Below are 14,857 nucleotides of genomic sequence, written 5' to 3'. Positions count from 1 at the left end.
CACAGCCAGTTGAATAAGACATTAAATGTGATAGGAAAGCATCCAACAGGTAAGTGTGATTATTGTCAGGAAACAGAGACCGTGGAGCATGTATTGCTACAGTGTGGGCAGTATCAGAGGGAAAGAGAGGATGATATCTAGTATGAGGGAGAAGGGGATACAGGAAATTAGTTTAGAGTATATTGAGTAGAACGTCATTAGATGTAGTCTCAAATATTTTGTGATATTTTTTAAGAGCAACGAGGCTGGCAGGTAGGATTTAGTTTCTCCCGGTGTCTGGCCCACACTTCAGTACAGTAGGTGGCGGTAATGCACCGTAACGTTGAATGCCAACTGCTGATAAACCCGAAGAAGAAGAATATTTGTTTTTTTTAAATCGGACGCATTTTACCTAACCATCCTGCCGGCTGATGTTTTCATAAGAAAGGACACGTGCCCATATGTCATCTGCCCCACTTTTGAAACGATACATAACGTAAATCTTATCTGTCTTCTTCGTCAGAACGGCTAAATGGCGGGGGCTTGGTGGAACAGTGCCGCTTGTACTCACGTCCTTGTGGCTCTCTTCGGAATGGGCTCCTGGATTTCAGTGAACTGTCTCTGGGTTGAGCTACCCGTCGTTGTCAACGTTCTGCCTGAAGGTCAGTACCTGAGTTTTCTTTTTTTATGTTCTCTCATTGTCAATGCATGGTACCCTCTTCATTTATAGCATTCTATAATAAATACTATTGTTTAGTCCTTTTACAGTATTATTATTGAATACAGAAACTGTTCCATGAAGTCTAGGCTAAAAGACAGTAGCTTAATCAGGCAGTGTATTCTGATTGACACTGACCATTGTTTTCTATATGTAGGGTGGATCCTGCCAGTCTATCTGTCAGTACTGATAGCCTTTGGGAATATAGGTCCGATTGCTGTGACCATAATGCACCACTGTGCCCCAGGACAGTTAAACGAGCGCCTGGTCATCCACTGTATCCAGGTTCTAGCAGTGGTGGCATCAATCTTCCTAGCCATCTTTTGGTCACAGGTGGCCACTGTGGCAGGGGAAGTGAGATCAGTACCATATCTGCTGCTCACGTTCGTTTTGGCTCTGGTTTGCTGTACGTCCAATGTCACCTTCTTGCCCTTCATGTTCCGCTACCCCCCTCAATACATCCGCACATTCTTTGTTGGCCAGGGGCTCAGTGCCCTGTTCCCATGTGTTGTGGCTTTGGGGCAGGGTGTGGGGAAATTGGAGTGCAAAATGGAGAATGGCACGGTACAGCCGCACTACCTGGAAGAAAACTTCCCTGCCCAGGACTTCTTTTGGTTCCTGTTTGTAATGCTGACAATCTCAGCCCTCTGCTTCATGGCTTTGACGTGTAGAGAAATAACAGAGCCAGCATTACAGGAGGACACCCCAGAGCCTGAGATGGTGACGACAAAGGATAATGGGGAGGAGACCCACCCGCTCCAGAATGGAGGAACACCGGTGTCTGAGGACCAGGTGGATTTGGAGAAAGCAGCCCCAGTCCAAACCTTCTGGACGCCACGCAACATCTACCTGCTGGTGCTACTAGGTGTGTCCAACGCCCTGACCAACGGAGTCCTTCCCTCTGTCCAGAGCTTCTCCTGTCTGCCCTATGGCACCATGACCTATCACCTCTCTGTGGTCCTTGGCAACATTGCAAACCCACTAGCCTGCTTTGTGTCCATGTTTGTCCTCTGCAGGTGAGTGGATATGACTGAGTTACACTGCATGATTAGTGTGTAGGCCTATACCACAGTTAATGTGTGTTGCACCCTCATGTACAGTAATTGATTGATATAAATATTCATATTGCTGTATGAATATTATAATGTAAATATGGACGGACTGTAGGCCTAGATATGGTTTGGAATAATTGTACATGGTTTATTAATGTTGAATCAGGTGATATTACTTCTGGGTGTGTTTTTCCTGTCTGTATTGCAGGTCATCTGTGGGTCTTGGTTTCATGTCTGTAGCAGGTGGGGTCTTTGCAGCCTACCTCATGGCTCTTGCAGTGCTCAGCCCCTGCCCTCCTCTCTTGGGGAACCCTGCTGGTGTATCCTTGGTGGTAAGTCATTTCAACCATAATCTATTAACTACTACATTTACATTTTAGTCATTTAGCAGACGCTCTTATCCAGAGCGACTTACAGTTAGTGAATACATATTTTTTTATACTGGCCCCCCGTGGGAAACGAACCCACAACCCTGGCTTTGCAAACGCCATGCTCTATCAACTGAGCTACATCCCTGCCGGCCATTCCCTCCCCTACCCTGGATGACGCTGGGCCAATTGTGCGCCGCCCATGAGTCTCCCGGTCGCGGCCGGCTGCGACAGAGCCTGGATTCGAACCAGGATCTCTAGTGGCACAGTTAGCACTGCGATGCAGTGCCTTAGACCACTGCGCCACTCAGGAGTACTTACTAGGCCTATCAGTGCTATCATTGTGGACCTTGTTCACTACAACCTATTGATTGAGGCTACTATTGATAATTAAATAACTTTTGTTTATGTCTTGAAGTGCATTCACTTGCTGGGTTGCCAATGTGTTGTGTAATGTGTGCACCTGTGATCCAGACCTGAGTTGAAATACATTTGTATTTTAAGTATTTGTCATTTAAATACTTATATTCTGTGTATTTGAGTGTTTTCAAATAATGTGGTGCCAAATCAACTATTTGTACAGTGGGGGGAAAAGTATTTAGTCAGCCACCAATTGTGCAAGTTCTCCCACTTAAAAAGATGAGAGAGGCCTGTAATTGTCATCATAGGTACACGTCAACTATGACAGACAAATTGAGGAAATAAAATCCAGAAAATCACATTGTAGGATTTTTAATGAATTTATTTGCAAATTATGGTGGAAAATAAGTATTTGGTCACCTACAAACAAGCAAGATTTCTGGCTCTCACAGACCTGTAACTTCTTCTTTAAGAGGCTCCTCTGTCCTCCACTCGTTACCTGTATTAATGGCACCTGTTTGAACTTGTTATCAGTATAAAAGACACCTGTCCACAACCTCAAACAGTCACACTCCAAACTCCACTATGGCCAAGACCAAGAGCTGTCAAAGGACACCAGAAACAACATTGTAGACCTGCACCAGGCTGGGAAGACTGAATCTGCAATAGGTAAGCAGCTTGGTTTGAAGAAATCAACTGTGGGAGCAATTATTAGGAAATGTGTGGTGTAAAGACAACGACGCTGATAATGCTGTGATGATAAGAAGATCCGCTGACGCTGTACTTTGGTTATAAAGGTTTATTGTATCCAAAGAGTTTTAGCGTCAATTTACAGACATCTGCAGAATATCTGAAGAACAGCCGGACCCGATCTGTAATATGCTATTCTCCCAGTCCTTTGTTTAAGACATGGTATTTATATCCTATGTGACATAATATGGTGTGATTTTAATAAACCAATCCCTGGCTTTCCACATATCTCCCCATATCCTCTATTCCAAGAAGCCTATGTAGTAATGCTTTCCAGATGTTTCCACAAGCAGAGCCAAGTTCCTCTAACACACTTTTTGCAAACGTCAGCAAAATCATAGACCCTCAGACACTACATAAAGAATAGGATTATGACAAATAACAATTCTTGTTCTTGATTAACTTTAGCAATAAACCCAAATTTATGGAGAGTAAACACATGTTTATATAGACACATTTTTGTATGTAGTGTAAATACATTGTTATGGAGTGTAAATATATTGTTATGGAGTGTAAGAGCGAAAAACCTGTCTGGCAGCTTTCATTCCAAATATCCATCAGTCAATCAAGACAGGAAAATTCTCTCACGGCCCCTCTGCCCTAGGCGACCACCTAAGTACTCCAGATCAATTTATAAATCTTTATCAATGCATTTTAAGCTATGATGCAATTGAATACACATGAAAACCCCAGCAAACAAATACAATCAAAAATGTCCACATTCAGGCTGGTCGACCCATCGGACCCTCCTGTGGATTCTCTCTGTCCCTGCCTAGACCCAATATCCCTAAGCTTCAACGAAATAAACAAAAACATCTGAGGTCCCCACATGTACCCAACAACAGAAAAAATGTTATACAGAAAGAATATAACACTGGAATGTAGTCCACTACACTGCAGCTCCTCCACAGTGTCGACTTTCAATGCGACGTCGATGATGGAATCTGAACATTTCCACACCTTCCTTGTTCCACTTCCTCCAGTCCATTCATATTGTCCATGTTTGAGTGTTTGAGTCCCCTCTACACATCCCCATATACTTCTGGAAGAAAAGAAAAGACCAACCAGTATCTTTTGCAAAACAACACATGCAAATTAAAACATCAATATCAGCAATAATATAAGAATGATATATAAAATGAATCACATCCCATTTCCCCCTTTGATTAATAAGAAAATACTAAATATCACAATAATATTTAAAGACGTGAAAAATGATCGGATATTCAAAATGGATATCTATCCATCAATACTCCATCTAGTCCTACTTGTTTATCTCCATCTAGATCAGTAACAGTTAACAACGGCATCTGAGTGTTGTCCCCAGGCATCACAACTCCAACCCATCTCAATATCATAGCCTTCGCAAAAGTCAATAACAGAGTACAAAAGCAAAACATTACACACAGCGCTATAAGAGCTGCTACTAAAATCTGAACTATCACTGCTCCCACTGGGCCTAACTGATCTTGCAACCAAGCCTTCGCTGACCATCCAGCTCCTTCAGATCGACCAAACGCATCCCTTATACTCTTCAATGCATCTATAACACTAGTGATATTATCGGAACTATCGGGGATCAAAGTATAACAATCATCCCCCGTCAAATTCATAGCCAAACATAAGCCACCTTGTTTGGCTAAAATATAGTCAAGAGCCATGTCATGTTTCAACAGCGTCAGTCTGTGACTTCTTTGAGTATTTGACAGAAGATTAAACCCTCGTATCGTTTCATTTGCAAAACCCTACAAAGTATAGGTAATATTATCAATGTGATCTGCCAGAAATGTTACACCATACCATGGAAAAAGTCCAAGTCCCCACTTCTCTCCTAGACTTATCCTCCAATGGTAGGATTCCAAACTATGAAATTGTGCCATTTCCCTTTTCACCCTATTTCCAGACCTAGAATCAGATTTAGCAGTGTCCGGTGCCTTCCCCTTTTGAATAGTATAAACCTCATATGGAAGCTTCAACGTCGACATGTAACAACATCCTGTCCATCCATAGGGTAAGAATATATATGCTTTATCACCACAAACCCACCAAATATGTCGAAAATTCCCAATAGTCACATTTCCAGGCAAAAGCTGATCTTTTACCATCAAAGTCCTTCTGTTCTTACTAAATGGAACATAAAAAGTTACTTTATATGTCTCATCACTAACCTTACGTTCATGCTTACCCAAAGTCATCATATAATCATCGCAATCTGATATTCCCATAAACATACCCGGTCCATCATATGTTTTATTTGAACAAAAACAGCTTCTAGCCCTCACTGGTTTCACCTCCAATGCTTCAGGAATCGCTGTTAACTGATTTTCCTTCTGATCTAACAAATTCACATAGGGTAATTCATTTAACCAAGAGCAATTAAACCTAGGCCTAAACAAATGCTTCGACAACGACATCATTATATCTGTTAATGATTGTTGCTGATACAACAACCATGATAAAGCATAAGATTGACACGCGGTTGATAGAGGTTGAGCCACTGTCTCTAAGATTGAACCCCATGTGCCTGGTGCTGGAATTCTCAGCAGACATGGACCCTCAAGATTCCTCACTGATCTTACAGAATGAGTTAACTGCTGGAACCATAGATTCTTACCTGCCCATCAATCTTTAATTTGCAAAACAGAAGAGTCAAATCCATATGCCTTCCATTTAGTTTCTCTCTTCCCTAACGAGCGGTATTGATCAGATATATCTTCTGGTGTTCCATCAAAATTAAAGAACTCATCCTGTACCTCCGGGATAGTATTCTGCACTATTTCAGATGAATGTACATGATTCACTGCTACCATCTGTTCTCCTATTTCAACACCATCCTTACCACCATCTACAGCACTCTCCATCTGTATCATAGACTTCTGAGTCACGTTTACTACATCCTTTAGTTTCAGAAAAGTTGTTGTTGGTGTCTGTGTCACATTTCCGAGACGTGTTATCGCTGTTGTAACTTTCATTTCTTCCAAAGTTACTGTTAAAATAGTGGCTTTAGTTGATGTATTAACACTCTTAATTATTTCCAGTGGCAAAGTTACAGATGTCCTCTGTGTATTATTTACTGTTGGAGTGGCAACTGTAATATACTGCTCTTGAACTCCTTTGGTGACTGTGGAAACTTCAACAGACTTTAAATCTTCCATCATAAGCGTCACCTTACGGGTTACATAGCCTTCTAACCAGTAATTCTTAACCGGAACAAATTTGAACGCTGGCTCTAAATAAGTACAAGTATATTCTCCCTGATCTTCCCATGTAATATTACTCAAAATAAGTGAGCAATCACTCATAACCCTCTTCCACTTCATATCGTTGTACAAAATATACTTCCTTTGACTAGGTGGCACAGCTTCTACTTCTGGTCCTGATAACAACACTTCTTCTCCATAATTATCTCTCCACGTGGGAGGAATGTCACCACCCCCACTCCGTCTCTCACATCTACAAGGAAGATGAGCTGTACCACCCATCCTAACCCTAATGACAGTCTTTTCTTCTAAAATTGGTGTTGGAGCGAGTTTCTGAGGCGCCATTGTAATGAAATGTGATACATTTATAGCTTTAACAGCTTTCAATGTTGAAAGAGTTGAATTGCTTCTTACTGTTGTTGTATTAGGCTGAAGTGTTGATGTAATTGTTGTGGATTCATCTATTTTCCCTACAGCTTGGAGCTCTTTACTTGTATTTCCATCTATCACCACTAGCGTCACTACATTAACTCTCAGTCCCGACTCTAATCCCTCACTTTCAAACTGTGGATTATAAAAAATACATTTATAATCACCTTGATCCTCCTGCTGGGAATTGTACACATAGAGTACAATCACCCTCAATCTTCATTCTTCTCTTATCATTCAGCAACGCATACTTTCTCAATGCAACTGCTCCTAACAGATCTAAACTCCTGCCATAGCTATCTTCCCACTGAACTCTAAATTTCCCTTCACCACTGTTCTCTCTCGTGCACTGGCATGGAAGCTGAGCTGACTATCCTAGGGATACTTCAACCCTAGTTTTCGTAACGTTTTGGTCTGACTTTTCTCCTAACTGGTCTGGGCCTACTTTGTCTAACTGAATCACCAGCTTCTCCTGTAACAGAGTTGCCCTTGGTGATCTCCGCGGTTTCACATTCCACTGAAATATTTCCTGTTGTTTCTGGGACGTATTGAAAATCAATGTCCCCAAATCTCTTTTCCTTTCCATCCATTGCAGAGTCATCTCTGGCATCATCAGAAGTGTACACATTATCATCAATGTTGTCCATAACATGGACAATCTCTCCTTCTGGGTTTTGACTCTGGATATTGTCATGCATCTCTCCTTCCGCCTGTTCTTCCCTATCTTCATCCTGCTCTCTTGAGCCTTCAACATCCTGTCTCTCTGTGCGTGTCACCACTTCTCCAGGCGCTTTAACACAATGTGACAAATGATACCACGTTGGAGACCCTTTAACCTGGACAGCTGTTCCAGTACTACGAACAACTTCAAATGGTCCTTCACGACGTTCGTTATACCACTTCCTTCTAAATACCTTCACGAACACCTTGTCCCCAGGTTGCACTGTACTCCTTTTTTGCTCATCAAGCTTCTCCTGCACCTCTTCTTTTCTTTGCCTGTCAGAAACATATGTGGACAGCTTTTTATGAAAATTGGCCATATATGTAACGTACGCTCTCATTTCATCTTCCAAGAGAGCCAAGCTTGGACCCTTTCCGCTTGTTCGCAAACAAGGCGTAGGCATCCTTCTTCCTGTGACCAGTTCATGGGGTGTCATACGTAGATCACGCAACTCACTTGAGCGACACACCATTAATGCTAAAGGAAGCGCTGCTATCCAGTTTAGACCCGTATGCTGGCAAATGTTGACAATGCGATTTTTCAAGACACCGTTAATTTTTTCACAAATCCCTTGACTTTGTGGGTGATAAACTGCTCCAAGACGTTGCTTAATTCCCAATTTTTGCAACATCAACATCAATATCGGTACTGTGTTGAGACCACAAACATTCTGGAACTTGTTGCAACATCTCCTCTTTCATAGGGTCTGAATCCATCTTCACACTGCAAATAGATTCATGTGTTATCCGTACAGCTTGTGGCTCTCCTTGTCCTTTTGCCAAAATCATGATTTTGAGAAATCGATGATCTTCACTCCTCCAAATCGCCAAATTCTCTTTCATCAGTATGAAAACAGCTTTCTCTGCTTCTGTCATCATTTCTCCTATTTGCTTCTGCTCATAGCCTTCCGAAACCAACAAGGTTACATGTGGCACACTCTTCTCAATCTCAAATTCTTTATCCAGATAATCGTCTGTGTTTATCTTCATAGCTGCTCCTTGTGGTCCTAAAATTATGCAACATGAGCTGAGTTGAACTTTCTTTGGTTGATGACTCAACCATTCCTCTGAGTCAGATTGAGCAGCATTCTTGAAATACTTGAGCGTACAATGAAATGGATATTCCGGAAGCCTCGCATCTGGCATGTTTGTCACAATGAATTTCTCCCATATCTTAGCCTGCTTCAAAAAATCTTCACTGAGATTTCCAATCCAGAATACTGAAGAAGAATCCATCTCTGTCGTCATCGACAATTGGTAAACCTTTTCCTTTGGCACTTCTACCAGACAGCCGTCTGGTGTACATTTTATTGTACAGTTCAATTTACACAATGCATCTCTTCCCAACAATGCAATAGGTGTATGTTCTGATACCAGTATGGGTATTGTAATTTTCTGATTTTCATAGCAGAGCTCAATTGGTTCCGTAAGAGGAATCAGCTGTTTCACTCCCTCAAATCCGATTGTCCTAATTATTTGATTGGGCATAGGGAGATGTGTAGCATCTTCAGGCCGAACACAGATAAAAGCAGCTCCGCTATCCGCCATCACTTCCAATGGTCGTTTGTTTACTTTCACCTCAATTGTAGGATCTTTTTCCGGTCCTGATGCTACCAGCTGACAGCCCCCTTTCGGATCTTCTGGGCACCTCTAGAATCCTTGCTCCGGGCCCCTATAAGGGTTCACCGGTCCTCCAGATGATCTTGACTGGCTCCTGTATCTTCCTCTGAAATTCCCTCTGGTGTTTCCTTCTGGCCCATTACACTCACGGGCAAAATGACCAACCCGTCCACAATTATAACACACTTCTGAAGATTGCTGGAAGTATGGCTTAAATTTTCCTCCTCTTCCAATTGCGGTTGGAACTGGTTCGGTTGAAGCTGTGGCAGTGATTGTTGATTTGGTTCACACTGATTCTGCATAACCAAAGCTTGTTTCTTCTCCTTCTTATTCTCCACCAGTTGTATTTGATTGAGTTTTCTGAGAGTTTCTTGGTCCTGTTCTTTCTGGTTGTGTTCCTTTTTCCGGTACAGATCCACTTGATGGGCTATATGATCTGTATAGACACCTTTTGTCATGCTTCCAAGTCCAACTACCTCTGCCAGTTTGCTCCTTACTGGTGAGGGCAGTCCCATCTGTAGTTTAGCTCTCAAAATTGACTGCTCAATTTGACTCACATCTGGATCATTTCCGGTAATATTTCTCCACACTTGATGAACTCTGATTTTCTTGTTGTTCTAGTGGATCAATCAGAATGTTGTCAGGATGCACATTTGTTGGAAACGTATCTTTCAGTGCTCTCCACAGCCGATTTCTACTTGCAGCCAACAATTCAGGGTCGTTCACTGCAGTCCCCACATATATATGAAGTCCAGCTCTCTGAAAAATGTCTTCCATGCCTGGAATCCCAAGGAGATTAGCCAAAAGTCTCTTAATGTCTCCTATGGCAGACTGTGTTCCCACCGTAATTTCTTCCAACTTTGAAATCCAAGGATATGCTCCATCTTGAAGAGTAGGCAGCTTCTCAAGTATATCTGACATATCGGTATTCTGCAAAGGCTTATATTCTAGGTTTTGTCCTCAAATGATCACTGGCATCATCTTCTTACTTGTGCCCCCTTGTCTTGGCCTCAATGTATACTTCTTCTCCAATTCTTGGGATCCTTTTTTCAGCAGTTTTTTCTTCTGTATCTTCAGCTTCTTGAGTTGTTCTTCCAGTTCTCTTACTTCTTCTAAATTATTGGCCTTATCCAGGTATGATACGCATCGGTCTATATCTCTTTCTATTTCTTCTGTGCTAGTCATTGTAGGATAAAATCCTCTTGAATATGAAGCACCTTTAATCTCCAAATCTTCATCGTTGTCTCCATCTTAATTTTCATCAGAACTCGAATATCTTGTATTCTTATTCTTCCAACTTCCATCACCCCTTCTTTCCGCTCTGGCCAACCTCTGTCTGATGACAGGGTCATATCCACCCATGATCTCTTCTGAATCCATATGTGAGAATCCTACTTTTGGAGTTTGGATTCATCTTTATGGTCGTTTCTGCTTGTCCTCTCTCTATTATTCGTTCATTTTCATCTCTGATGCAATAATCACCCTCCTGAATGATCACTGGAAGCTGAGGATAGACGTCCTTAAACTTTACTTCTTTCTCATAAGGTGGGGGTGTTTTTGCTGAATCCATATGTGAGAAAGGTGTATTGACTTCTGCCATTAGTTTTTCTGTTACCTTCACCTCTTTTGCCATTTTCTCTGTACCTCTGTCTCTTTTATCTTTTGTATCTTTTATCAGTTTTTGTCCTTCATTTTCAAACAGCTTAAGAACACCCAGCTCTCTTTGTCTATTTTCTTTACATTATTCTCCTTTTTTCCCCTTCTTTTGATCTGCCTTATACGTGGATACAAGCACTTGCATTATCTTGATGACGTCTGGGTTAAGAGTCCCTTCCACTGGCCATGGTTGTTCAATGTCAGGCCAACGTTTATTCCATTTTTTAGATAACCTTGCAATACCATTAACTAGAGGGTTACTATTCTGTACTACATCAAGAGGAGTAATTGCTTTTGTAGTTTTGATGTCCTTTTCCCCCAATGTAACGACTCTGTTATATGTTTCCCTATATATATATACAGTGGGGAAAAAAAGTATTTAGTCAGCCACCAATTGTGCAAGTTCTCCCACTTAAAAATATGAGAGTGGCCTGTAATTTTCATCATAGGTACACGTCAACTATGACAGACAAATTAAGATTTTATTTTCCAGAAATTCACATTGTATGATTTCTAATGAATTTATTTGCAAATTATGGTGGAAAATAAGTATTTGGTCACCTACAAACAAGGAAGATTTCTGGCTCTCACAGACCTGTAACTTCTTCTTTAAGAGGCTCCTCTGTCCTCCACTCGTTACCTGTATTAATGGCACCTGTTTGAACTTGTTATCAGTATAAAAGACACCTGTCCACAACCTCAAACAGTCACACTCCAAACTCCACTATGGCCAAGACCAAAGAGCTGTCAAAGGACACCAGAAACAAAATTGTAGACCTGCACCAGGCTCGGAAGACTGAATCTGCAATAGGTAAGCAGCTTGGTTTGAAGAAATCAACTGTGGGAGCAATTATTAGGAAATGGAAGACATACAAGACCACTGATAATCTCCCTCGATCTGGGCTCCACGCAAGATCTCACCCCGTGGGGTCAAAATGATCACAAGAACGGTGAGCAAAAATCCCAGAACCACACGGGGGGACCTAGTGAATGACCTGCAGAGAGCTGGGACCAAAGTAACAAAGCCTACCTTCAGTAACACACTACGCCGCCAGAGACTCAAATCCTGCAGTGCCAGACGTGTCCCCCTGCTTAAGCCAGTACATGTCCAGGCCCGTCTGAAGTTTGCTAGAGTGCATTTGGATGATCCAGAAGAGGATTGGGAGAATGTCATATGGTCAGATGAAACCAAAATAGAACTTTTTGGTAAAAACTCAACTCGTCGTGTTTGGAGGACAAAGAATGCTGAGTTGCATCCAAAGAACACCATACCTACTGTGAAGCATGGGGGTGGAAACATCATGCTTTGGGGCTGTTTTTCTGCAAAGGGACCAGGACGACTGATCCGTGTAAAGGAAAGAATGAATGGGGCCATGTATCGTGAGATTTTGAGTGAAAACCTCCTTCCATCAGCAAGGGCATTGAAGATGAAACGTGGCTGGGTCTTTCAGCATGACAATGATCCCAAACACACCGCCCGGGCAACGAAGGAGTGGCTTCGTAAGAAGCATTTCAAGGTCCTGGAGTGGCCTAGCCAGTCTCCAGATCTCAACCCCATAGAAAATCTTTGGAGGGAGTTGAAAGTCCGTGTTGCCCAGCGACAGCCCCAAAACATCACTGCTCTACAGGAGATCTGCATGGAGGAATGGGCCAAAATACCAACAACAGTGTGTGAAAACCTTGTGAAGACTTACAGAAAACGTTTGACCTGTGTCATTGCCAACAAAGGGTATATAACAAAGTATTGAGAAACTTTTGTTATTGACCAAATACTTATTTTCCACCATAATTTGCAAATAAATTCATTAAAAGATCTACAATGTGATTTTCTGGAACATTTTTTCTCATTTTGTCTGTCATAGTTGACGTGTACCTATGATGAAAATTACAGGCCTCATCTTTTTAAGTGGGAGAACTTGCACAATTGGTGGCTGACTAAATACTTTTTTCCCCCACTGTATTTTAAAGTATTTTTTATATAATTCTCTATACATTTTTACATTTCCATTTTAGTCATTTAGCAGACGCTCTTATCCAGAGCGACTTACAGTTAGTGAGTACATACATTATTATTATTGTATTTAATTTTTCATACTGGCCCCCTGTGGGAATCGAACCCACAACCCTGGTGTTGCAAACACCATGCTCTACCAACTGAGCTACATCCCTGCCGGCCATTCCCTCCCCTACCCTGGACGACGCTGGGCCAATTGTGCGCCGCCCCATGGGTCTCCCGGTCGCGGCCGGCTACGACAGAGCCTGGATTCGAACCAGGATCTCTAGTGGCACAGATAGCACTGTGATGCAGTGCCTTAGACTACTGCGCCACTCGGGAGTATAGCCTGCTATTTGAAACTATTTTCAAATAATTGTTTCCAAATACATTATTTCCAATAACCCTAGGACCAAACAGACCTGATATCAAATGGGAGTATTTTAATATTTGTATTTGAAAATACATGCTAATACTTTCCAAGTATATTTTTAAATACATTCCAAAATACATTCCAATATTCAAATACTTACTTTAAAATGTGTATGAAAGTAATTAAAATAGTATTTGAACCCAGGTCTGGTGTGATCAACACAATGTGTAGCATATTTAGAGTATCTGTAACCCGAACGATTTACACACTGACAGTTGTCTGTTTCTGCACAGGTGGTGTCCTGGATCATCTTCACGGGCCTGTTCTCTTACCTGAAGGTAGTGATCGGGACTCTGCTCCACGAGGCTGGCCATGCTGCCTTGCTGTGGTGCGGTGTCTTCATCCAGGCTGGCTCACTCATAGGAGCCCTCTCCATGTTCCCCCTGGTCAGCATCTACCACATGTTTACCAGGTCTCAGGACTGCGTGGACAACTGCAGTTAGTTAGGCACCAGGAACCATAGCTAGCTGGGTGATCACGTCAGGGATGGAATATGGAATATCCTTTCCTGGCCCAGTAGAAGGGCTGTTGTTGGGTTGATGGGGGGGGGGGGAGTTCTGTGAGGGCTGAGGAAAGGCATTCCCGGGGTAATGGGAGCATTGAGTTGCTGTGTACTGGCTAAGGGGATGTAAGTGCCTGTGATGCAGTTCCGCAAGGGCTTTAAAAAATTATTTTTACAATTCTTGATCTAGTTTCTTGGTTTGCTGAAGGAACTGCTATTACTGGTATGTTTTTCCACTAAATCATGTAACAAGTCTGGTTTACTCAGGGACTGAATCAATAACACCCATTCATCCAGTTTGGTTGTCCCCAGGCCTTAGGAGTAAGAAACAAACACATTAATGGCCAGTTTCCCAGACACAGAATAAACCCAGTCCTCGACTAAAAAGCATGCTCAATGGAGAATCTCCAGAGAATGCTTTTTAGTCCTGGACAGGGCTTAATCTTCAACTGGGAATGTGGCCCTATGAAACTCAATAACCACGTTTCCATCCACAGCTTTCATGGGAATAAAGTCATAGAATATAAAAACAAAATGTTACAGTTGTGATGGAAACAAGACATTTCGGTACAATTTTATAAATGCTGACAGATTATTTGTTAGTTCGACATGGTGGGATATTTTTGTGTCTGTAAAATGAATGCGAGAAATGGCAGCGGAAACGCCTTTATGCGCAAATATTGACATAATCATCATATCGAAATAAACTTGGGAGTCGTGCGACTATGTGGTGTGTGGTCCTCCCACTACATCTCGGGGAAACCGTGCAGTTTATTAGGCTACAGATGAAATAAATTATGAATTTCACAGGGTGGTTCAAGTTCAAGGGGATCTTGATGCTCCTTTCCAATAAATAGCAATAGTCTTATTCTGGTGACATGATGATCGATGCTTGAATGCAGTTTGACAAATAAACAGATTATCGCTCTTATCCATAATAATGTCATGTAGACTAGCCTACCTGCACAGCCTGCCCTGCACTGTATCGGCCAGCTGTTGGCACGTGCAAAGACCAGAGTAGGCACATTTGCTGTTTAACGCAACAGTTTTTAAATACAAATGCCTATCCTAAAGCTA

The 14,857-nt window shown here is 42.0% G+C and overlaps 1 protein-coding gene across 1 annotated transcript; it reads left to right on the top strand.

The window, feature by feature from the left end:
* The first annotated feature begins 350 nt into the window (after positions 1–350).
* Positions 351–14,714, top strand: LOC311126985 (solute carrier family 52, riboflavin transporter, member 2-like). The gene is made up of 4 exons (XM_084158715.1): positions 351–641; positions 855–1,713; positions 1,958–2,081; positions 13,512–14,714. Exons 1-4 carry the CDS (start codon positions 512–514, stop codon positions 13,719–13,721), a joined length of 1,323 nt encoding a protein of 440 aa, XP_084014841.1. The 5' UTR covers positions 351–511; the 3' UTR covers positions 13,722–14,714.
* Positions 14,715–14,857: the final 143 nt, after the last annotated feature.

The sequence above is a fragment of the Coregonus lavaretus genome (genome assembly GCF_964263955.1).
Source record: "Coregonus lavaretus genome assembly, chromosome: 3".
In the NCBI taxonomy this organism is placed as follows: Eukaryota; Metazoa; Chordata; class Actinopteri; order Salmoniformes; family Salmonidae; genus Coregonus; species Coregonus lavaretus.
Note: the sequence above shows the minus strand (reverse complement) of the source record. Positions and strands in the feature narration are given on the sequence as shown.